The sequence below is a fragment of the Heliangelus exortis genome, chromosome 25 (genome assembly GCF_036169615.1).
Source record: "Heliangelus exortis chromosome 25, bHelExo1.hap1, whole genome shotgun sequence".
NCBI lineage: Eukaryota > Metazoa > Chordata > Aves > Apodiformes > Trochilidae > Heliangelus > Heliangelus exortis.
In genome coordinates, this window is record NC_092446.1 from 4,095,587 (window position 1) to 4,119,015 (window position 23,429).

General features: G+C 47.3%; 1 protein-coding gene across 2 annotated transcripts in view; it reads left to right on the top strand.

The window, feature by feature from the left end:
- Nucleotides 1-464: 464 nt before the first annotated feature.
- Nucleotides 465-23,429, top strand: part of BLTP3A (bridge-like lipid transfer protein family member 3A) — a 72,250-nt gene continuing 49,285 nt past the window's right edge. For both annotated transcript variants that reach the window (XR_011730548.1, XM_071768370.1), the window contains exons 1-13: nucleotides 465-605; nucleotides 14,023-14,185; nucleotides 15,623-15,661; nucleotides 16,123-16,214; nucleotides 16,419-16,608; nucleotides 17,065-17,205; nucleotides 17,563-17,733; nucleotides 18,655-18,832; nucleotides 19,719-19,805; nucleotides 20,403-20,567; nucleotides 21,052-21,194; nucleotides 21,971-22,112; nucleotides 22,439-22,632. Coding sequence is in view for 1 of the 2 variants with exons in the window: in XM_071768370.1 (XP_071624471.1) it covers nucleotides 562-605; nucleotides 14,023-14,185; nucleotides 15,623-15,661; nucleotides 16,123-16,214; nucleotides 16,419-16,608; nucleotides 17,065-17,205; nucleotides 17,563-17,733; nucleotides 18,655-18,832; nucleotides 19,719-19,805; nucleotides 20,403-20,567; nucleotides 21,052-21,194; nucleotides 21,971-22,112; nucleotides 22,439-22,632 (1,749 nt within the window). In the remaining variant the exon portion in view is untranslated. The remainder of the gene's footprint in view (nucleotides 606-14,022; nucleotides 14,186-15,622; nucleotides 15,662-16,122; nucleotides 16,215-16,418; nucleotides 16,609-17,064; nucleotides 17,206-17,562; nucleotides 17,734-18,654; nucleotides 18,833-19,718; nucleotides 19,806-20,402; nucleotides 20,568-21,051; nucleotides 21,195-21,970; nucleotides 22,113-22,438; nucleotides 22,633-23,429) is intronic.

Genomic DNA, 23,429 nt, shown 5'->3' on the forward strand with positions numbered 1-23,429 from the left:
TTTTAAACGACCTTGTTTTTTAAAAAGCACAGAAAACATTAGAAAGCCACACTTAAATAAATACTTAATATTTATTTAATTTATATTTATATATTATTATATATAATATACATAATATATATTAATATTTAAATAAAATCCCCGTTTAATAAAAACAAAAAACCCCCAAAAACCCCCCAAAAACCCCCCAAAAACCCCCCAAAAAACCCCAAAAAAACACCAAAAAAACACCAAAAAAACACCAAAAAAACACCAAAAAACCCCAAAAACCAAACAAAAAGCAACCCAACCAAACAACCAAGCGCCCGCATCTCAATAAAAAACCCAGACCTACGGAGCCAACCCCTCTCCTATCGCCGCCTGCGATAGAGCCGACATGACGTCATCAGCACGGCTCCCGCCCTCGGGGGGGGCCGCTAGGGGGCGCTGCTGGCGGGAGTCCCTCGGGGGCCGCTAGGGGGCGCTGCGGGCGGGGCGGGGCGGGGCGGGGCGGGGGAGGTGGCGCGCGATGGGGTCTGTGCGCCCGCGGGTCTGAGCCCCCCCCTTCCCCCCCCCCGCGGCATGGCCGCCATCATCAAGAAGCAGATCCTGAAGCACCTCTCCCGGTAAGGAGCCCGCTCCTCCTCCGGGCTTTTATCCTCCCGGGTGGTCATGGGGAGTGGGGGGAAGGGAAAGGCCCCGCGGTCTGAGGAGAAGCGGCGGGGTCAAGGCGTGAGGGGGAGCTGCAGGGACACTGAGGGGGGGTGAGGCAGCGGGGCGGTGTGGGGACCCGGGGGGCTGTGGGGACTCGTGCGGGGTGTGGGGTTCGGGGGGGCTGTGGGGTCCTCGGGGGTTGTGGTGACCGTGGGGACTGTGGAGAGCTGTGGGGTCCGGGGGGTTGTGGTGACCCGGGAGGGGTGTGGGGATCGGGGGAGCTGTGGGGTCCTGGGGGTTTGTGGTGACTCGGTGGGAGCTGTGGGGTCCGGGGGTTCTGTGGGGTCTGGGGGTTCTGTGGGGTCCGGGGGGCTGCGGAGCTGCCGGTCCCGGGGTTACGTGGTGAGGGCCGAGGGGCTGCGGAGCTGCCGCGGGTGGTGAGGGCCCGGGGGAAGGGGTCCAGGTGCCCTCCCCGTGTGCCCCGGTCCTGCCCGGGTCAGAGCCCTCGGAGCCCCGGGTGGGTGCGCCCGATGTGCGGGAGGTTCTGACCCGGTCCGGCCCGGGTGTGCGTTCCTGGGGGCTGCGTTTGCTGAGCCTGCGGGGTGGCCGGGGGCCTGGGCCGGTTCCAGCAGCAGCTCCTGCCCGGCTGTCAGAGGGGTAGCGGAATAAAAAGCTGCGGAGACGAGAGGAGAATGTAAACAGCGCAGGGTGAGAGGGAACGCTGACAGCTCTGGCCGAGGTTTCACACCTTCAGGCTCTCGGTTTTCGGTTTCACTGATGTTTTGTCGTTTTGTCGTTTTCAATGAAGTTCATTAAAGGCACTGAAAGAGCTGTGGAGGGAGATTGATGCTTCCTGGGTAAAGACTGAGAGGTCATAAGTACGGCTCCATCTCTAGCTCTGCTCCTGACTGGTGGAGCTGACCTTGGGCAAATTGCTGTGTCTCAGTTTCCCCCTTGTTTGACTGAAGAGAGCCAGCAGTTCTTGTGTTATCCTGGGGCCACATCCTTCCTCTGTGCTGCTGAAAGATCAGGATAATGTAATGGAATGGAAAGGTGGACCATGTCTGAGGATGCTGGTGAGGGCCCAGCATTGCAAGTGCTTTTCCTCTCTGTGTGTGATGAGCTGCAGGTGCTCAAGTCCTTTTTTTGTTTTTACTGATGATGGAGAAGCTCAGATACAAAGTGAGGGGCTTGAAGTGATTTCTGAGGGGGTTACCCAGTGAGGAAACCAAGGAATTAAGGCCAAGGAATCCTGGTTCTCTGAGGCTGTTAGTAAATCCTTAGAGTTTCTGGAACCTCAGGAGAATCCCTGCAAACTTTCAGTGAGTTTAATAAAGTGTCTGTGGTGGTTCTGAGTCACTGGTTGCTCAGTACTCCAGCTTTCCAGGCACCTTACCAGAGAGGATTGTAACAGAGCCTGCTGATTGATCTGTTCAGTTCACTAATTGAAGTGAATTGCTGCTAGACCTGACAAATCCCTCAGTTTTCTGTCTCATTCCACCTCAAACCAGCCTGTCGTGCTCTTTATGGATTCAGTCTTCTTGTCAGGAGGCAGTGAAGTATTTATAACGAGGAGTGCAGTTATTAATGGAGGCTGAGACAGAGCTGAACTTTATTCCTGGGTCCTGCTCCTCTTAGGATGAAAGTGTCTGTGTGTGTCTGTGTTGTTCCTACAGATGATTTTCTTTCTTTATATAAATTGACTTTCCTTGCTGGTGCTTTTATTTAGTTTTGCTTTTCAGTCCCTCTTATCTTGTGCTGTTACAACACATTCCTGCTCAAAGTGCTCTTTTTTCCCCAGTGCTCTTTTTCCCCCTTGATCAAGCTGTTTGTGCTGACCTGTTTCTTATTGTGCAGTTCCAGGAGAAAAAGACAGGCATGAAAAATTCTGGAGCTTTACCTATTTTCTTGGTAGCTGGACTTTTCATTTGGGGTGGTTGCTCTGGTCCTCCCCCCTTCTTACATCAGCAGTGTGGATACTTTTCAGAAATGTGTTTTGAACACAGTTTAATGTTGCATAAAAAGGTATTTTTCCATTCCAGTTTCATTTCCTCTAAATACCTCAGCTCCACACTCCCTTTGGGTCTCCCTTTCAGCTCTGCACGTTTGCCCTGAAGACTTTTGCTACTGAATGATTAATTTGCTTTTCTTTTCTGCTTTCCATTTGCATATGAAATAACTCCTCGTCCCTCTTGTTATGTCTTCATTTGAAGTCATTTCTCCACGGGCTGTGTTTTTGTTCCTGTTCTATGTGGAAATTTGCAAGGAAGGGTCACTAGAGACAGCAAGAGAGGGGAAATATGAAAGAGTTGACACCAACTGTTCAGATGAAGTGAATCACACATTTAATAGGATGAGAGTGGTCACTGGCACTGATCTGGAAAGCTGGGCTTTGCCAGAGCTGAGTTAGGAATGTATTTTAGGAGGCTTAGCCTGTGTTGGGCTTTAGCAGCTTAAATTCCTAGAGCAGCAGACTCTAAAAACTTGCCGTGCTTTCACCATCTGTGCTTTTCACTCTTTTGTCCTATATTTAGCTTGGGGAAAGAAAACAGATGAGGTGGCTTCACTTTTTTTGGTTCTTCTCCCCTGGCACGTGGCTGCAGCACTGGGGGGGCCGAGGACTCTGCAGGGGAACAACCTTGGTGTGACAACCAAGCCCCAAACTGCTCAGTGGACACTTCTCTCAGAGCCCTAGGAAAGTGTATTTGGTAAATACCAAGGCCATTTGGTAAACAGGGAAACTGAGGCAAGCCAGATTTCCCAGACTTGCTTTTTGCCTTTGAGTTTTTGCCTTTGAGTTTTTGGCCCCCCATGGGAAATCCCCTTCTCAGAATGTTTTTTATTTCGGTTCCTTAGAAAGCTTTTACCAGTGCTGCATCCCAGAACTCCTTTGTGACAGCTTCTTTTGGTACATGTGTTAAAACACATGAGCTCCTGCTGTAACAGGCCCTAATGAACCAACTAATTGCATGGGTTATATGGTTTCTAGAGGAAATGCAACATGTAATCCCCTTGTTTGGAAGAAAAGAATAAAATGAGGTGGGGAAGATAATGAAAATAATAATAATGCTTATTATATTATTAATAAATAATAAAAATAAATTAAAAAAAAATAATAAAAAGCTTTGCTTGTGCCACTTCCAAAGGGCTGATCTGAAAGAGCCACTGAGTCAGAAGCCTCTGAAAGAAAGAAAAGCTGGTGTCAGCAGAGGAGCTGGAATGGGAGCAGGTTTGGATGGAGACCACAAGTCTGTCTGGGTTTGTCAGGAGAACTGCAGCTGAGGAGGGACTTCAGGAATCTCTGAGAGCAGGTTGAGGGGGAAGCAGAGGAGAAATGAGAGAGAAAAGCTGGCTGAGGTAACACCAGCACTATCACTGAGAAAATACAGGAAAACCAGGAGGGCAAAGGAGGCCTTTTGGCAGAGGGAAGAGTGTGATGTCTGAGCCACCATCCCAGCTGGCCAGGTTGATAAGAGATGGGTGCAACAGAAATACCAGGGCTGCTGGGTTTTAATTTCCTAGAGCTGTTTGTAAACAGGGTCCAGTGCCGCCCTGTCCTGAATTTAGGAACTTCCTGAGTGTTTTTGCTCTTTTATTCCCAGTCTGCCAGGCTGGATTACTGGACAGGCAGGATTGCAGCTGCTGCTTGGTGGAGACACTGTCAGGAAGGTGCTGTGGAGCAAGACAGGGAGTTGTGGAGGGGCTTCAGACAATGTTTGTAGCAAGATTTTCAGCCTCATGCTGTGCCTTGCTGTGTTGCTTGGTTTGTTCCTTCCTTTCCCTCATCTTGGAGGTGGCTGAATGATAAGTGCAATGTTTTGGACAGCACCACCTTTCCAATGAAGGCTGAAGCCAAATTATCTCTGGCAGGTGTGAGGCTGCCTCACCAGGGTTATTGATTGTGCCATCAGCTGTCACTTTCTCCTCCCCCCCAGAGTCCTACAGAGGAAGACAAAGCCTGGCAGAAGTTGGCACAACTGTCTTTGACAGCAGTGTTGGAGCCACCATTTTGAATTAAAGAGATGGGCTTAAGAAACAGAACTTAATCAGTCCTGGAAACCAAAATAACTGAGTAGCATGTGCAGGATGTGACACTCTGGTGGTTGTGGACGAGGTCAAGTCAAAAGAATTGTGTAACTCCTCATAAACTGGACTGCATTTTAGAGACTTTCCTCTCAGTTCCCCATGCTTTAGGCCACATATCCCTTTTCCCAGACAGGATTATCTTGACTCTTCCCCTCTTTCATTTGCAATTGCACCTAATCCTTGAAAATACCAGGAAAACTTGGAGTGTATCTTGAGTTTCTTCCAGGTAGGACCCTGTGGGTGCCCCAGAGTGTGCTGAGCTAGGAACATGTAGGCTTCTGTGGGCTGTTGTTTCCTAATTTGGATGGGAGAATCTCATAATCCCTTCCTGGCCCTAAAAATGCATTTGGTGTTCCCCCTTGAGGCAGCTGGGCTACTCCTGTACCTCACACAAAGAATTCAGAGCTGGCTCTGAGACCCAGAACTGCTCTGTGCCACGTGAGCCCTGCCTGTTCTGTAGCATTACTGGGTTGGGTCTGCAGTTGGGTTGGAGCTGTTTGTGCCTCCCTGCTTAAAAGTATGGGATCTCCTTACCTCTCCTCTATCCACCCCCTCCCCAGAGGCATGCTGAGAGGACACAGAGAGGCCGTGATGATGGGCATCCTGTTGTTTGGTGGTACAACAGGATGAGGTCCTGCTGGCACAGGTCAGATGTGTTATCCTGAAGGGACCCATCCTGCTCCTCAGAAGAGATGGAGACAAGAAGCAGAAGCAGTCAGCCAAGATGTGATACAGAGTCTGTGTCTTTCAGGAGCTGTTGAGGTGTTGTTTTGTAGTGGGATCTTTTTGCTGGTGGTATCATGCTGAACGGGGCTGCCTCAAAATGGCGGCCGTGGTGTCCCCCAGGGATCAGTGTTGGGCCCAGTGCTGTTCAATATCTTTATTGATGATTTAGATGAGGGGATTGAGTCCATCAGCAGCAAATTCACAGATGACACTAAGCTGGGGGGAGTGTGGATCAGCTGGAAGGCAGGAGGGCTCTGCAGAGGGACCTGGAGAGACTGGAGAGTTGGGCTGATCCCAAGGGGATGAGGTTCAACATTCCAAGTGCCGGGTCCTGCACTTTGGCCACAAGAACCCCATGGGGAGCTCCAGGCTGGGCACAGAGTGGCAGAAAGGGAGCTGGGAGTCTGGATTGCCAGGAAGCTGAAGAGGAGGCAGCAGTGTGCCCAGGTGGCCAAGAAGGCCAATGGCATCCTGGGCTGGCTCAGGAAGAGCGTGGCCAGCAGGTCCAGGGAAGGGATTCTGCCCCTGTGCTCAGCCCTGGGGAGGCCACAGCTTGAGTCCTGTGTCCAGTTCTGGGCCCCTCAGCTCAGGAAGGAGATTGAGGTGCTGGAGCAGGTCCAGAGAAGAGCAAGGAGGCTGGGAAGGGATCCAGCACAAGTCCTGTGAGGAAGGGCTGAGGGAGCTGGGGGTGTTGAGGCTGGAGAAGAGGAGGCTCAGGGGAGACCTCATCACTCTCTCCAACTCCCTGAAAGGAGGTTGGAGCCAGGGGGGGGTTGGGCTCTTTTCCCAGGCAACTCTCAGCAAGACAAGAGGGCACAAGAGGTCTCAAGTTGTGCCAGGGGAGGTTTAGGTTGGACATTAGAAAGAATTTCTTTCTGGAGAGGGTGATCAGACCTTGGAATGGGCTGCCCAGGGAAGGGGTGGATTCTCCATCCCTGGAGATATTTCCAAAGAGCCTGGATGTGGCACTCAGTGCCATGGGCTGGGAACCACGGGGGGAGTGGAGCAAGGGTTGGACTTGATGAGCTCTGAGGTCCCTTCCAACCCAGCCCATTCTGTGATTCTGTGATCAGGTACAGCATTCACTGCAGGGTGTGGAGCTCCCTGAGTCCAAAGATCATTTCTTTCCCCTCAGGACTTGGGTTGCTTGGCTAAATGCTGCAATCTGAACATGACCACAAGAAAATCCAGTCTGAATTCCCTGATCTGTTTACTGCTCACTTGTCCTGAAGTGTTTTGCAGCACTGCTGTGTGCTTGAGTGCTGAGAGGCAGCTGTGCCCTTGCAGTGACAGTCACAGTGGTGGCACATGCACTTAGAAAATGTGCTGGAAACCTGACTTTTTAAAAAAAAACCTCCCATCAGTGTAAGGTGTGTGTTTACCACTTAAGTCTTCAGGTTTCTCCTGGTTTCCTGACCTTGATTCTAAATTATCTGGAAGAAATTTAAAGATCTTGGTGGGTAGGAAGGGAGAGCAAGGAATTGCCTCTGGGAATGGCCTGATGAAGCTGCAGAATCATGGAGTGGTTTAGGCAGGAGGGCCCTCAGGAGAGCCTTTGCCTGGCACAGAGTCTCTTTGCTAGAATTGAGACTAACATTGCAATTTTGTCTTCAACTGCTTTAATATCCTCCTTCAGTGATCAGGGAAGTTTCTACTGCTGAAGGAGACAATTTCCCTAAAATAGCTGTTGCAGCTATGGGAAATAAGTGAAACCACAAAGCTTCTGGCAGTTAAAAACTGGTGGTAAAAAAAAACCAAACCAACATAACTTTTGCATTTGCAGGGCTCTCTGTTCCTTCTTTTCAATGTGTTCTGTCCAGCCAGGTAATAATTTCTTGCCCAAATGCCACAAAACCTCACAGGTTTGGGCTTGAAAAACAAATCTGGTAGCTGGAGCCCAAAATAATCCTCTCAGTGCTCAGGCAAACAGATGGCAGACAGCAGCAGAGGAGGAATGTGGGTGTCTTATCACAAAAAACTCCTGTTTTGGCATGGCTGAGGAGGACTTGAGCATCCCAAGTGTGTCACAGACAGCAGGTAACCCACGGGGGGGGTTCACCTGAATTTTTACTTAATTTTTAACTTCAACATCTTGCTCTTTATGTGGCTGAGAGCAGCAGGACACTTCTCAAAAGGTGGGAGGGTTTGGGGACAGGGGAGGACACTCAGGGCTGTGTTGGGCCATGGGCAGTGTGGTGATGGTTTCCCCAGCAGCTGAAATAATTCTAAAGAGCCACTTTATCCATTGCTCAGGAGGCAGGCTCAGGAACACTGGCAAGCAGACAGTTTTGGGAATCAGATGGAAACACTTTGCAGCAGGAAACTCTGAGCCAATTTATAAGAAAGCAGCTTTGTCAAGGCTTCTTCAGCTGCTCTTTTGCAGACCCTGGAGCAGAGCTGAGGCACTGAGCCACCTGGAATAAGTTTGTCCCTGAAGTTCCTACATGCTATGTCTAGCAAAGCATTTGAGGCTGGATGCAAACACTTTCATGTATTTTGGATCTGGATTTTCATATCCAATTTTCATGTAATTTGGAAATGTCTTATTTTCCTACTACATTTTTATGGCTTTTTTTTTTTTTTTTTTTTAAACTTTATAAAAATTAAATATTGAGAAATTCTTGATGGAAAGACAGAACCCTGGGGCATTATGGAGTAAAGTCATAAGCAGCTACCACTTCTTTGTTCAAGGCAGGTGGCAAAAGAGTTCTCATGTGGCAGGACATGGCATTTTACTTTCACAGAGAGTTATCTCTAAAATCAGGGTTGCTATGCTGCAGTTCACCAGAAAAACCAAATTGTCAGTTTTATGAACACACATCAGCTGCTGGATGCAAGGTGTTTCCAACCCTTTCCACTTGGCTCAGGAGAGAAGTGTGTGCCGTTTCTGGGATGCTAAATAGATTTTTTTTATTTTTTTTTTGCTGCAGCAAAAAGAAATTTCAGTTCAGTAGCTCAGGAGGAGAACGTGGCTGATTGCATCCTCACCTCAGCTGCTGGGGTTTTGCAGGGCCTTGCACTGGCCATGTGCAACCTCTCCACACCACTGCTGCTCCTCAGATGAAGTGATGGATCAGGGAAAAGGGCTGTAAAACCTGACTTTTGTCCCTTTATTTCTCCCAGGCTCCTCGAGCTCTTAGCAGCTGCTCAGCTGATTCTGAATCATGTGATGACCCTGCTAAGTTCTGCAGGTTGGAAACGAAACTCCAGATTGGATTGCAGGGTGAATAACTTGTTTAAAAGTGAGAAGTGGGGCTTCTGGCTAGTATGTTTCTCTGTGTTTCCTCTTAGTTTTCTCCCGTGTGTTATTTACTTAAGGTTTAGTCTTGGGGAAGTTCCCTGGCAGCTGACAAGGGTTTTCATTCCAGGTTTTGGATGGGGGGTGGATGGCATTTAAACTTTCCTGAGCTTCTAGCTGATGAGCCAGAAACAATAAGCAGTTCCTCAGCGAGGGGGAGTTCATCCCCTGCCAAAACCTTGGCCTCTCTTCCTTTCAGATGAGTTTATGGTTTGCTTTACATGTCTCCTACTTTTCTTGTCGGCAGTGGCAGGAGGATACCTCGGCTGGAGCCTCTGCAGTTTCCAGAGCTCAAGTGCTTAAGAGTCCTTTCTATTTGGGCCAGGAAAGTGTCCTCAGGGCAGGAGACAGACCAGAGAAATGCCCTGATGTTCCTGCTCTGTGTAACAATTCAGTCTCCTTTCTGAGCTCTTTGGGAAGGTTGAGCTTCCCCTCTTCAAGTTTAACTTTTAGTTGAATTTCTAAGCCTGTTCACCTTGCTGTAACTTGGAGCTGAGGGAACTGATCCCTCATTTGTTTTGGGCCTAAAGATGTTTCCTGGTGCACTGTGAAACTGCGTTTGGCTTTGGGTGATCAAATCATCCATCCTTTTATTCACTTTAGCTGAAGCCTGGAAAAACAGAAAGCTGATAAGATAAAGGCACTGGTGGGATGAGCACACAGGCACTTAAACCCCCCCTGATAAGGAGCTGAGCAGCATGGTGCTGGGGGCTGTTATCAGGTTACACGGTGTACAGAGTTTGTTGTGTAATTTAAGTAGGACAAAGGCATCAGGCTTATTGTGTCTGGACCTTTTTGCCCTCAGGAAAATATTATTGCCTTCACGTGTGGCAAGGGTGCACAGGCTGCAGTTGTGGAGATGATTTTCATTCCTGGGATGTGGTGCTTTCCATCTTCCATCCACTTGGTATTGATCAGATTCCCTGAAATTCTAGATTTTTTTTATATTGAATTGGTATGATACCAACTAAAGTATTGCTAGATACCATTAGATACCATCTGGGCATAAATTAGTCTCATCTTCTGCTAATGCAGAATGTTTCTCTTCCTTGTTTGCAACTCCAGATCTTACTCATGACCAGGGCAGTGCATGCTCACCAGACATTGTTACCCAATTATATCAAAATTTTAAGGAAAATGCTTTTTCTTCCAGAAAAGGCTTTTACTACCTCTTCCTATGTGTCTTTGAGTCAGCTATTTATTGCCTTTTTACAGAAGTTTTGATCCCTTGCCCAGTTTTATTTCCTCTGTAGTTGTTTCTGGGTTCACTCTCAGCCATGTGCCTTGCAGCTAAAGCTTCTGTTGTCTTTGAAAGTTTTTTCCTCATTTTTGGAACTCACTGACATTTTCTTATACAGGACATGAACAATTTTTTGATGTGAATGTGCTTTTTGGCCTTTGAGAAAAGCAGGTTTAATATGAGGGAAAATGTCCTGTCACAGAGATTTTGGGATTGTAGAACACCTTTCCAAGGGAAATGATGGAAACCCCCTTAAGTGGCCTGTCCAAAACCTACCCAGACCTGGCTTGGCAAAGATTTTGGGCAAGGAGCAAATCTGCATTGGCCAGAGGACAGTTGTTATTCCCCACACCTCATTTCTGCCACTTTGCTTCTATTACATATTCATGTTCCAAATCAAAGCATTTTCATCTCCTGTCTTATTCTTTCCTTCCCAAAGGCAAGAACCTTGCCTCAGGGCTGCAGACCCCTAATATTGCTTTTCTTTTTCAGCTTGCAGCTGACAAGTTCCTCCCTTCCTGGCTCATTTGTGTGCTGAGTATTTTTCCATCTGCTCTCTGCAACTCTGGGTATCAGTGTGAGCTGTACAGTTACTTCCTTCTGCCAAGAGATGAGGCTTGTCATTAAGTAAAATCAAGGTCACTGGTGTACTGCTAATTAGTTCTCACATCTAATAGCCATAGTAACAAAGATTATTAATAGAAATGAACGTGTTGAGCTGTAGGAAGTGCTTACACACAATAGACAATGATTACTGAACAACTGGAGGAGAAGCTGAGGCAGAAGAACTGGTGTGTGGAGCTACTGATGAGAGAGCTTCTCCAGCACGTGGCAGCAAGGGAATGAGAGAGATGGAGCTGGAAATAAGTTTTATGATTTTGGATATCTTCTCCTGACATCATCTCTGTATTTGCTCAGTTGGAGACAGTGTGGCCAGGCAGCTACAAATGTGACCATAAATTTATTATTTATGATTATAGCCTGGCTTTGGGCCAGCAATCAGATTTGGCAGAACTCCCCCTGACAGTCAGTGAGTTTGTGGCCTGTAGATATGCAAGCTGATGAATTGAGTAGCCCTTCTTTTAGCAGTGAGAGCATTTTTTGATGGATACTCCAGCTGGTGATCCAGCAGACATCAGCCCTGTCCCTTTCCCCTCTAAAACATAAAGTCAGATTTCAGAGCAGATCAAATCTTTACTTTGGAAGCTGCCCAAGACAGCTGAGGCTTTCTGTAAAGAGCATCATCCTTTTAGGCCAAATGCCAAGAAGGTGTTGAGGTTTAACTCACTGGGGTGTAATTAGCATTTTAGGGTGAAACCTTCAGTCTGAGCAGAGCAGTCGGGCAGAGCTCTGCTAAGGGCTGTGTCTGGCTGCTTCTTACCAACATCGACAGAGCCCCCTGCCAGTCCTGTCCTCTGAAGTGGGAAGAAACAGGGAAACTCTGAGTGTCTTCTCAGCAAACCACTGAGCTAAGCAAGAGGTTTGACCTAGCAGGACAACCCTGGCTACACCTCCTGGAAGCTTCTGGCTTCTGTCTCCCATGGCCTGGAATGTGAGTGCAGCAAGACCTCGTTATTCAGCAGGAGCTGAGTGAGGGGGGTTTGGCCATTGTGCAGCACATCAGCTCCTGCCTGGAGGGCACTTTCAGAGGCAGTGGTGCTGTGGGTATTGTTGGTGTGGGCACAGCTGCAAAATGCCCTTCTGACTCTGCGGTGACAATTCTATAGGAGACAGAAAACGGTTTTCTGGTTCGACTTTTGTCATGCTAATCCTGGCAAGCTCAAAAGGAGTGCTGGCCTCTGGGTTTCCTGGCTTAGTGCTCTGTGACTTCTGCTACAGTTGCAATAAGAATAAAAAATAATAAAGTGGAAATATCCCCTACTGTCAGCTTTCCTAATAGTTACCATTTTCATTCACTTTTCTCCAAGCCAGCAATCCATGCTGCCAAAAGTGTTGCTGTTGATGAGTATGAATAGAGCAAGTCTGCCAGCAAATAGCTAAAATTGTCTGCTCGCCCCTGGCAGTGACCAGAGTGGTTCATTTCAAAAAAAAGAATGAAGATTTGGCAGCTATGAACTCAGGAATTCAAGGGGACATTCCATCTAACCTGCATTACATGGATCAAAATGTCCTAAATTTGAAGATTATTCCGTTTGAAGATCTCAGATTCCATTACAGGGGGAGAAACTGAGAGCCTCGGGAATTTTGATTGTGTGAGATATTTTGTTTCAGTTTTAGGGTTTTGCTCACAAAACTTGCAGTTTCTCTTGTCCCATCATCCTTGGGCTCTGGAGCCTTCCTTTTAGGGCAATGCTCATTTTGGTGCATCCAGAAAGCCTGAGGAAAAGGATCCTTCTGTAGAGCCTGGCAGTACACCTGGTGGTTTTCTGAACTGTTCAGCAGCATTTGTGCAGCAGAGGATTACAAATGGTTATTTTTTTTTTATAGTCAGCTCATTCTTCATACCACTTTCACCCACGTTCTGTTTCACCCCTTTAGCATCCTTCCACTGTGCTGCTTTTTGGTTTGGTTTTTTTTAACATCCATGCTAAATAGAAGTCACTCCCTGGTTTAGGCACGTCCTTACCTTTTGCTCCTGCATTACCAGCTCCAAGCAGCTTCCCCACCTGAAGCTGAAGATTTGAGATGCCTGCAGTCTGATCCTTGCTTTCCAAGTGTGAGAAAGCAGCTCTGCACCTCAGCCTCTCCCTCCCTGTAAGCAGCTCTGAGCTTCCCAGTGCCAAGAGCTTGTGATCACCTACCTGTCCAGGCTGTGTTTGTTTTATTCTCAGTATCCAGTCCCAGTGGACATGATTACAACAGCTTGCAGCAGAGCTGCTCACTAACTCAAGGCAAGGATGCTGATGCCTCTGGAGGGATTTGGTCTGATTTTCAGCAGTGCCTGAGACTGTGGATGCTGCAAGCACAAACCTTACCGACACTCAGCCTATCCCTGCATCTCCCAGCCCCTGGAGCAGTCACTGTGGAATGCTCTGGGCTCTTATTTCTTTGTATGGGTGCTGAGAAGCTGTGTTGAGCTTGGCCACCTTCCTGGGTGTGTTTAAAGAAGGGGACCTCCAGTTAAAGGGAGTAACAAGTCTCAAGTGAAAGTGAGATGCTGGGAGGTGTGTTCTAAACTGCTGTCTGTGGACATTCAGCTCAGGCAGGGAGGTGACAGATGGCACAGTAAATGTCTGACTCAGAAGGCTCTGCAGAGGCAAACTCAGAGCTGTCAGTGCCACCCTCCTCTTCCAGGAGCTGCCACATCAGCAGTGGGGTTGCCACAAGTGGCTCCTCACCATCCCTCAGGCTGTCCCTAAGCAAACCTGCCCTGTGGAAGGGCACTTTTCCTCCAGGAAGGGTTGGTGAGCAGCAGCTGCTCTGGCCTCCCAGCCACTTTGGTGCTCCACACGTGCTCCTCTGGTGGCCACATCAGCTGCTACCCCAGCAGCATTGCTCTGGTTCCTCCTCCCCTCTCTCAGCAGTGACTTTGAAGCTGTCCTTTGTGCCTTTCCCAGCCCACACTGCCGGTGCAGGGAGTGGGCAGAGAATGGCAGCGTGTGACTTAACTGAGACTAATCCTGCTCCCAGTGACAATAGGGTCTTTCTTTTTCTTCTGTTCTCTGGACCACTGGACAGAATTAGAATTAGCATTAGCCTGGAGGAATGTGATGGAATAAGCCCTGGCTGCAGGAGTGGGGAAGTTTTTTGGCAGGGAATCTTCAGCTTGGAATGGTGTGACTGGAGAGTGGAAGCTGTCTTGCTCCCTTGATGTCAGCCCCTCCTGCACAGAAGGGTTGTTTGGTGGTGACAGCCATCCCAGAGGGGAATTGCTGACACACACACAACCTCTAAACTGGCTCTTCTGGTTCCTTTGGTGGTTTTAATGAAGCAACCAACGTGCCCTGGGTTTCAAAACGTCAGAAGAAACCAGCAAGCATTGTTAAATTTCAAATACCTCTCTTAAAAGCTCCTCCAGTCTCAGCAGCTTTGCTGGGGGTGGTTTTTAGAGTGTCCTCTTTTTTTTTTTTCCTTGTAGGTTTACCAAGAATCTCTCTCCAGACAAAATCAACCTAAGCACTCTGAAGGGGCAGGGGCAGCTGACCAACCTCGAGCTGGATGAAGAGGTGCTGCAGAATGTGCTGGAGCTGCCCACCTGGCTTGCCATCACCAGGGTCTACTGCAACAAGGCATCCATCAGGGTGAGCAGAGGAGGCTGTGCCCATGGCCTGAGAGCTAAGACCTCCTGTTTCCCTCCTGGGTATTCCTGCTGAGGAATCCTTGTGCAATTCAATCCCCAGGTCCCAACCCCTCTGCTGCAGGTGTGAGGTGTGCTGATTGAATGCTAGGAGATGGCCACCAGAGGACACCTTTGGCAGCAGGTGGTAGGGAATGCTGAGAGAGGCCCAGGGAATGTGTGCTGTAATCCCCCTCACCTTCAGGTGACTTGGTAAGGCAGCAGTGAGGGCTTTGTAGGTAAGAATTCCTAGGAATTCACCCAGATGCTGTCAGACCCCACTTATTTTATATCCAGAGTGTGCTATGGCAAAGAATTTCACAGCTTAACTGTATCTGTACTGTTACTGGAAGACATGGTGAAGTCATTCCCTGTTCATCACCTCCATGTCATTCAGGATTTCTCAGACCTCTCTTTGGTCATTCCCTCCCATTTCCCTCCTGGTTTGATCCTGGAGGAGGTGTCTGTGTTCTCCCTCATCCCTGCTGATTATTTATTTTAAGAAGTAACACAGACATCCAACAGGAGCAGGAAACAAAGAGAAAGAGAGTGCAGTTCTCTGGAAGCCTAAATATGCTGTGAGATATTGTAAAAACAAATTGAACTGAAGTCTTAACTGTTGAAAATGCAGTTTGTGAGAAATGTGTAAATAGTGTGTGTAAAAAGCTGCTCTCTGCACACAGCCTTTGTGCCCACAGTTACCCATTGCCATGTGTAATTCCTGAAACTGTGCATGCACTTGCACTTTTTCACACTGAACTCTTTTACAAATTTCCTCATTGTGCTTTTTTAGAGAAAAAAAATTGTTTCCCAGTTGTTACAAAATGCCAGATTTAATCTCAGTTGGTACTGAGCAGAGTTGTATTACAGGACTGCAAAAGTTTTCAGTATATTGAAGAGATTTGCTGTGAAAGAAATATGGCTCTGCTCTGCCAAGTGGCAGTAAAAATGAGCCTGTCTTGCTCATATGTTCTGTTTTTAGAGTCAGATCTGCTTAATTTAGTAACAAACATTTGTTCCCTCTCCTACGAGAAGTTCAGAGTAAGTGCTGCTGGAAGAAAATAAAATGGATCTTTCTTCAACAGAGTTACTTTTAAAGGGTAAACTCTTTAAGGACAAGAGTCCCATAAAGGGATATGAAAAATCAGCATCTGACCTGCCAGAGTATCTGTTACTTGAGAGGATATTTGAGATCCAAAAGCTGAGTTGGATTTATGGGCCTGGTGGCTGGAATGTCTCTTCACTTGTGTGTGAGCCTGTTTGACCTGGATAATGTGAGCTGTGGCAGGTTGTCCCTGTGGTCACTTCTCAGAGAAGAACTTTGGGCTGAAATGCTTCCCTGCAGTTTCTCAAATTTTCCAATGCAAAAATAACTCTTGTAACCTCAACTTCATTGTTTCAGATCCAGTGGACAAAGCTGAAAACACACCCAATCTGCCTGGTAATGTTTTGTCTTTTGTTCATGCCTTTTCTTCTTCACATTTTTTAATCTCTCCTATTTGAGCAAAGTTCTGTGGAGGGGAACTGTGAAGTACACACTCAGATTTTCATTTGGCCTAAATCCTCCAGGCCCTTAGCACACAGGGGAAAGGGGAGTTCTGTCCTGTTTAGCAGTGAGTGACCTCCCACAAGACCCACATCCCCCAGGATGGAGCTGGGCTGAGCTCTGAGTGAAGTCCAGAGCAACTCAGTGTCTGGTTTTTGTTCCCCTGACACACTTCTGGGGGTTCAAATTACCCAACGATCCTGGAACTGATGGTGTGAGAGCTTTAACACATGAAACTCTTGGAGACACATGAGACTCCAGAGCTTGTTTATCCCTTAGAGTCTCAGCTCCAAGGCTTGCAGGCTGACCTTGAGTCTTGGTCTGGTATTTAACTGCTCCCATGTTGTGTTTGACAGTACCTGGACAAGGTGGAGGTGGAGATGAGAACATGTGAAGAACCTCGGCCACCCAATGGACAGTCCCCCATTGCTCTTGCTGCAGGTCAAAGGTCAGACCCTGAGCCCTGTGGCTTCTTTTTGCCAAGCTTTTTGGGTGGGGGTGGCCACAGTTCTTGATGGTTAACCCTTGGTCTATCTGCTTGCAGGTTTAAGTGTCTCTACTCTTGTTTATAAACATTGAAATCTCTCTGTGTGTAGCCTGAGCTCCACCTGCCTGCAGCAGGTGATGACTTGGAGGGGTCTTCTCTTTGCAGTGAATATGGCTTTGCTGAAAAGGTCGTGGAGGGGATGTTTATTGTTGTCAATTCCATCACTATCAAGATTCACTCCAAGGCTTTTCATGCTTCTTTTGAGCTCTGGCAGCTCCAAGGCTACAGTGTCAACCCAAACTGGCAGCAGAGTGACCTGCGACTCACCCGCATCACTGACCCCCAGAGAGGAGAGGTAAAGGCTTGTGCCTCTTGTGAGCAGCACTTGTGCTACCTCTTGTGAGCAGCACTTGTGCTACCCCAGTCCTCTGGAGCAATTGAGCTCCAGAACTCTCATAGAGGGAAGGCAGGGAGCTTTGGTGAGCTTGCCTGGAACGGGGTGGCTGAGAACTGACTTATGAACAGAACTTTCTCTGGGCTTTTCTAGGCTGAGAGGGTGAAACTGGAGCAGCTCTGAATGCCCTGAATGTGTTTTGTTTTGTTTTGTTTTGTTTTGTTTTGAACTTGGTGTGAGAGAAGAGGTTTGATGTTACCTGGGGCAAGATTTTGGGTTTATACTGGGATCACAGAATGAAAGTGCATTGGATGATTTTCTGTGCCCTTGTTTCACTCCACACCTTCTAAGCTTTTGTGTCCAACCTTGAAGTTGTTGAAAATCTCAGGATTTTCCTGTTTTTCTTCTTCTGGGTAGGTTTTGACATTCAAAGAGCTCACCTGGCAAACACTTCGAATAGAAGCAGATGCCACTGACAATGGTGATCAGGATCCTGTGACTACTCCTCTGAGACTCATCACCAACCAGGGCAGGATCCAGATCTCTCTCAAGAGAAGGGTGAGAGTTTCCTCCATTTTTTTGTGTTACAGCCTCACTGCCTGGTGCAGCAATGATGAGTATTTCCTCCCATGTTGCTCAGCAGCCATTCTTTCCCATCACAAGAGTGGAGCCCAAGGTGCTCTTTCTCTGTTTTCTGTTGGAGACAGCTGTGTTCTTACCAAATGTCAAAGCAGTTTATTTCCCAGGGGAGGATAACATGTATGGAGCAAGTTTTGAAATTTGTTCAAATGTCCCAAGGAAACTGTCATCTCTTTCCTGGGAGATTCAAGCCTGGTAGCCTTATTTTCAGCTGTCATCAGAAATGTGATGTTAAAAAATAAACCATCAGTCCCTGACTCTTCCTTGCTGTTTCAGACCAAGGATTGCAACGTGATGGCATCTAAGCTGATGTTTCTCCTGGATGACCTGCTCTGGGTGCTGACAGACTCTCAGCTGAAAGCAATGATGAAATATGCAGAGTCTCTGAGTGAAGCCATGGAGAAATCTGCACAGCAAAGGAAAAGCTTGGCCCCAGAGTCTGTCCAGGTGAGTAAGTCATGATCTGGATCTTGGTCTGCCAGTGGAAAGGAAGAGACAAGATGAAAGAGATGGATTCTGTTTGTGTGGCATCTGGGTCTTGAAACTTCCCTCAGGGAACATGTGGGATTCCCTGGTGTGAGGTCACTGTGCACTGGTGTTGGGTAATGAAGTGACCAAAGGAGTTGGATCCATTGCCAATAAGCATTAGGGAATGTTCACACTTAGTCACAGGCTGGGTTCTGCCTGGTGGCAGGGAAGAAGTGGTGTGAAGTTCTGTGGGTTTCCAGATTTGGCTGGCACGTGGGAAGTTGCAGAGGGTCCCAGAAGGATTTGATTTGGTAACAAGAAATAAATATCTTCTAGAAAGAATACTTTCTGCCTCTGAATGACAATCTGTATAGGCCTGGGGGAAGGGACTCTGCTTCACTAAATTACAACATAAAATCATAGTGAGCTGTGATGCTCAAGGGAAAGCACTGGTGTCCAGTTTTGCTGATGTTGTTTGGGTTTCTTGTTTTCTTCCTAGTGCTCTGGAGGGAGCTCTTGAGGTTTGCAGTTGTTCTTTGGTTTGCAAGTAGCTTAGCAGTGTGTGAGAACCTTAGAACAGCTGCTTCTACCAGAAACCTTGAACTTTCCCTGCTGCTTTGTTTTCAAAACACTGCCCTGAGTAATGGTTTGAGGAGTGCCACAGAATCCACATGCAGGGCAAAGAAAAAAAGGAGCTTTCAGAGGCAAGGACTGACAAAAAGGAGTATCACTGCTGGTGGTGGAAATGTATTCAAGATAAGTGAACAGTGGCTTCATGTAGAGCAGGCAGAACCACAGAGAGAGAATATGGGAAATTATGAGAATATGGGAAAAGATCCAGATTTCTGGACTCCCTGTTCAGTTTCTGTCCTACACACTGAGCTTGTCTCTCCCTAACAGATCACACCACCTGCCCCAAGTACCCAGCAGTCGTGGTCTCAGCCATTTGGAGTCAGCCCCAATGCAAGCAGCATTGGCCAATACTTTGACAAGCATGACATGAAGGAGTCCTCCTACCACCTCCTCATCTCACGCCTGGATCTGCACATCTGTGATGACAGCCACACTCGGGAGACAGGTACCTGAGAGCAGCACCAGGAGGTTGAAAAAACAGCAATCTGGTCATCAATTCTCTGTCTTGAAGGAGGGTTTTCCCCATGGCAACAAGCATCTCTTGTGTCACTGTTACATTCTGAAAAGGAGGCAGCAGTGTGCCCAGGTGGCCAAGAAGGCCAATGGCATCCTGGGCTGGCTCAGGAACAGCGTGGCCAGCAGGTCCAGGGAAGGGATTCTGCCCCTGTGCTCAGCCCTGGGGAGGCCACAGCTTGAGTCCTGTGTCCAGTTCTGGGCCCCTCAGCTCAGGAAGGAGATTGAGGTGCTGGAGCAGGTCCAGAGAAGAGCAAGGAGGCTGGGAAGGGATCCAGCACAAGTCCTGTGAGGAAGGGCTGAGGGAGCTGGGGGTGTTGAGGCTGGAGAAGAGGAGGCTCAGGGGAGACCTCATCACTCTCTCCAACTCCCTGAAAGGAGGTTGGAGCCAGGGGGGGGCTGGGCTCTTTTCCCAGGCAACTCTCAGCAAGACAAGAGGGCACAAGAGGTCTCAAGTTGTGCCAGGGGAGGTTTAGGTTGGACATTAGAAAGAATTTCTTTCTGGAGAGGGTGCTCAGCCATTGGAATGGGCTGCCCAGGGAAGGGGTGGATTCTCCATCCCTGGAGAGATTTCAAAAGAGCCTGGATGTGGCACTCAGTGCCATGGGCTGGGAACCACGGGGGGAGTGGAGCAAGGGTTGGACTTGGTGAGCTCTGAGGTCCCTTCCAACCCAGCCCATTCTGTGATACATGAATGACAGTCTAATAGTGGCCACAATCAAAATGGTGGCAATCAAAGCAATGTTGTTCTGAAACCTCCTGGGTAATGGCTGGGATTGTAGAGCTGATCATGTTTTCCTTTGTTCTGTTTTCCACAGGCACTATGAAGCATGGGATGCTGGGAGGTGCCATGCAGCTGACCTTCAGGAGGATGGCTTTTGACTATTATCCTTTCCACAAGGCAGGTAGGGAAGTGTGTGGCCTCCCAGCTTCTGGAGGGAGATAAAGAATTTGAATAACAGTGATGCAGTATGGCTTCAGGCAGGACTGGGAGAAAGGCTCCACACAGGACTTGGGACTTAAATCCTTAAATTGCCAGGGTTGATCTAGTTTAGCTGTTGGTGGATGACTGACAAGCTACTGGCAGAGCAGAGTACAAAGAGAGGAATAAGTTGCTGTCAGTCAAAAAGACACAAAGTTGGAACTTTAGATTCCTTTTCAGTTGTTCAAGCTCTGGTTCTGGTTCCTGTGTGTGATTAATCAACTTGGAAGGGTTATAGGATGTATCCCAGGAGAAAATCTGCTTGTGGTTATTTGGGGAATCAAGGAAAAGTGACACTGGCATTCTTCCCAACACTTGAATTTGGAACACTTGCTAGTAGCACCAGCTCTGTTGTGTGAACCCTGCACTTATTTCACTGGCTCTTATTCCACTGGGTACTCAGATCTGGTGTCACTAAAGAGGAATGTGGTACAGATTTACATCTGTTTGAGGGGCCCAAGAGGGTTGTGTGTATCCAGAAACCTCATTTTTTGATGCCGTGGTGTCTGTTTTTGCACAGGAGATGGCTGCAAGCACTGGGTGAGGTACAGTGAAGCAATGGAAACACGAGGGCAGTGGGCAAATAAGTTGGTCTCTGAATTTCAAAGCAAGATTGAGAAACTTTATGAAGAAATGGACCCTGCATTTGCCAGGACTCCACTTTCCCCCTTCAAAAAGAAAACTGGTAATGGTATTTGATAAAAATCCTACTAAAGCGGGAGTTGGGAACAATTTTGCTCCCTCCAGCAACACCTTTAGTTACCTTTCCCCAGCTTATCTGCTGATTTGTTGGTGCAGAAATCCATAGCACACAGAAAACCATAAATGTAGTGGCAAACGGGAGTGACAGCATATTGGAATAACACTGCAGCTACAGACTGCAGTGCTCCCTTTCTTGGCTTATTTAATGAGTTTCTCCCCCACGTGAGTATATAAGGAGTAAATTAAATACTTGAAGCCTGGCAGGTGTTCTTTTGCTGGAGAGCAGACACATCTTTCCCAGTGTTCTTCCTTCAGAAGCTTTTTCCCTGCCCAGCTCCACTCATCTCTTTCTTTTATTGGTGCCCTTAATTCTACTCTGTTAGGATATACATATTGGTCTTGATGGTGAAGTTCCCTGCACAGGAGATGAGTAAAACCCTTCTGGTTCTGCTTTTCCTTCCCCACAGATCCTTCCTTGAGTCCTCAGAAAGGTTCTTCAGACAGAGCCCGGGCACCTCCCAGCACTTTGCCGCGGCTCCGGCACCCGCCCTGGCACCGCCTGCGCTCCAGCTGCGTGGTGGTTCGTGTGGATGACTTGGATGTCCACCAGGTAGGGATCTGAGCAGGGTCTGGAGGTGTTCATGTCATTTTTTATTTATTTTTTTTTAAAAGAAATGTCTTGTATGAGTCAAATAAGTAATGCAAAACTCAAGTCAAGACTCAGATCAAAACTCTGCCCAGAGAACCCCGATGTGGTGGTTACATCGCACTTAAACCAAGTGTGAGCTGAATGTGAATTCAGTGAAAATTTCATGCATAACCACAGAGTTTCTCTCTGTCTGGTCATATCTAGAGCTTGCAGCAAACATCAGGCAGGCCCAGGTTAAAAGATTTCCTGCGTTTGGTAAGTTAGTGAGGGCATGGATTTTTTGACAGGGAAGGAATAAGTTTTTCCTCATGCTTTCTGACTTGGGACAGAAAGCATCACTCTTCTGGATCATCCACATCCTCTCTATCCATTGCAAGAGCATAATCAGTACCAGATATTGTGATGGACTGACCAACATCCTGTTAACCTTGAAGAAAGCTGTAACAGATTTCAGTTGTTTATTCACATCACCTAATTGTGACTGTCACTGCTCTTACTGACAGTGGCAGGAGACAAAGAACTAAATGGCCTCAAAGGAGAGGAGTTGGTAACACTAGCAGGTAGAAGAAGTGTTTTCTTTTCACTTGAAAGCCAGGTATGTTTGATATGCAAATGAGATGGATTGAATACAGGAGACTGCAGGGTCACTGGGACACTTTGTTTTGCCAAATCTGAACTCTGCACAACTGCTTACCCTTGTGTTTTCTCTACACCCTTTCTTTCACCCTTGTGTTTAGGTCTCTACAGCTGGTCAGCAAAGTAAGAAACCCTCCACCTTGCTTTCATGTAGCAGAAAATTCTTCAAACTTCCTGAGCAGGTCTCTGCAATCCATATTGAATTCACAGAGTATTACTTCCCAGACAATCAGGACTTTCCAGGTAATACACCAAGGTTAGCACCTCCCTTCATAAGTTTATTAAAGAATCAGTCAGTGCTGAATTCTTTAGGTGTGTTAACCCTGTTACACATTCTCTTGGGGTCCTTTTTTAAGTTTTGGGGTTTTTTCACCCGTGGGGAAAGTGGGATGGAATTTGCCTGGACCTCAATGTGCACAGCTTCTCCCTTTCATCCAAAGATTTGTCTTCCAGTGGGTGTTGAGGCCCTCTGCATTGGTTTTGGCAGTGCAGGCTCTACACTGAGCTGCAGCCCACCTAAAGCCCTTCTTTGCTGTTATAATCTGTCTTGATTTCTGTTCTTGGTTCAGTTCCCTGCCCAAACCTGTATGTACAGCTGAACAGCCTGGTGCTTACCCTGGATACAGCAAGTGTGCTCTGGATGAACTTCTTCTGTCTGGATCTGTACCGTAGTCTGGAGCAGTTCAAAGCCATCTACAAGTTGGAGAACTCAGGCAAGCAGGATGAGCACTTTGATGTTCTACTGGATGGCTTCCAGCTGAAGGTACCATTCATTTCCTTCCTTTCTCAGTCTTCACTGTTCTTTTCTTCCCCATTGTGGAAGGAACAGGAGACCAGGACATAGCTGGAGTCCAGAATGAGAAAACAAAATCTCTGCCTTTAAATTTCTTCTGGCAACCATTTGTGCTAAGTTTGTTTTCTTTTCTGTTTTTTTTTTTTTAAATCTATGAGCAATAAAAGAGGTGATTGAGTTCTAGTCCATAGCAGTCAGTATTTATGAAAACAGTTTCAAGCAGAAATTGATGTTTCAAGCAGTCAAAAGTAGTTTTCTGGGCTTGGGAATCCACCTTGGCTCATACCATTCCCAGTGGGCCTCCATCTGCTGCATTGATGTCCTGTGGTGTTTGCCATAGGCTGCCCTTGTGAACAGCTCTGTGAGGAGGCTTAAAGGCCTGAAAATACAGTAAATCCTTGAGAGAAAAATCAAAGCAGTGGTTGTAAGCTGAGCTGCTACAAAAGCCATGGGTAATTAAAGAACCTAAAGTAAAACTCAGTTTAAATTCCCTCGTGTCTGTTTCTTCTTCCCTGCTTGGTAAATTCTATTTAATTTTTCAGGTAGGGATAAACTGAGAGTCTTGTCAGAATCACAGAATGTTTAGGTTGGAAGAGACCACCAAGATAATCCAGTCCAACCTTCAACCAACACCATAATCTGCTAAACTCTGTCCTTAAGGACCAGCTCCAGATACCTTTTAAGAGCCCAACTCTTGGGATTTTAGTAAAGATTTAGTAGACTTCTTTAGTAGAGATTTTAGTAGACTTCTCAATTGTTCCTGTGTG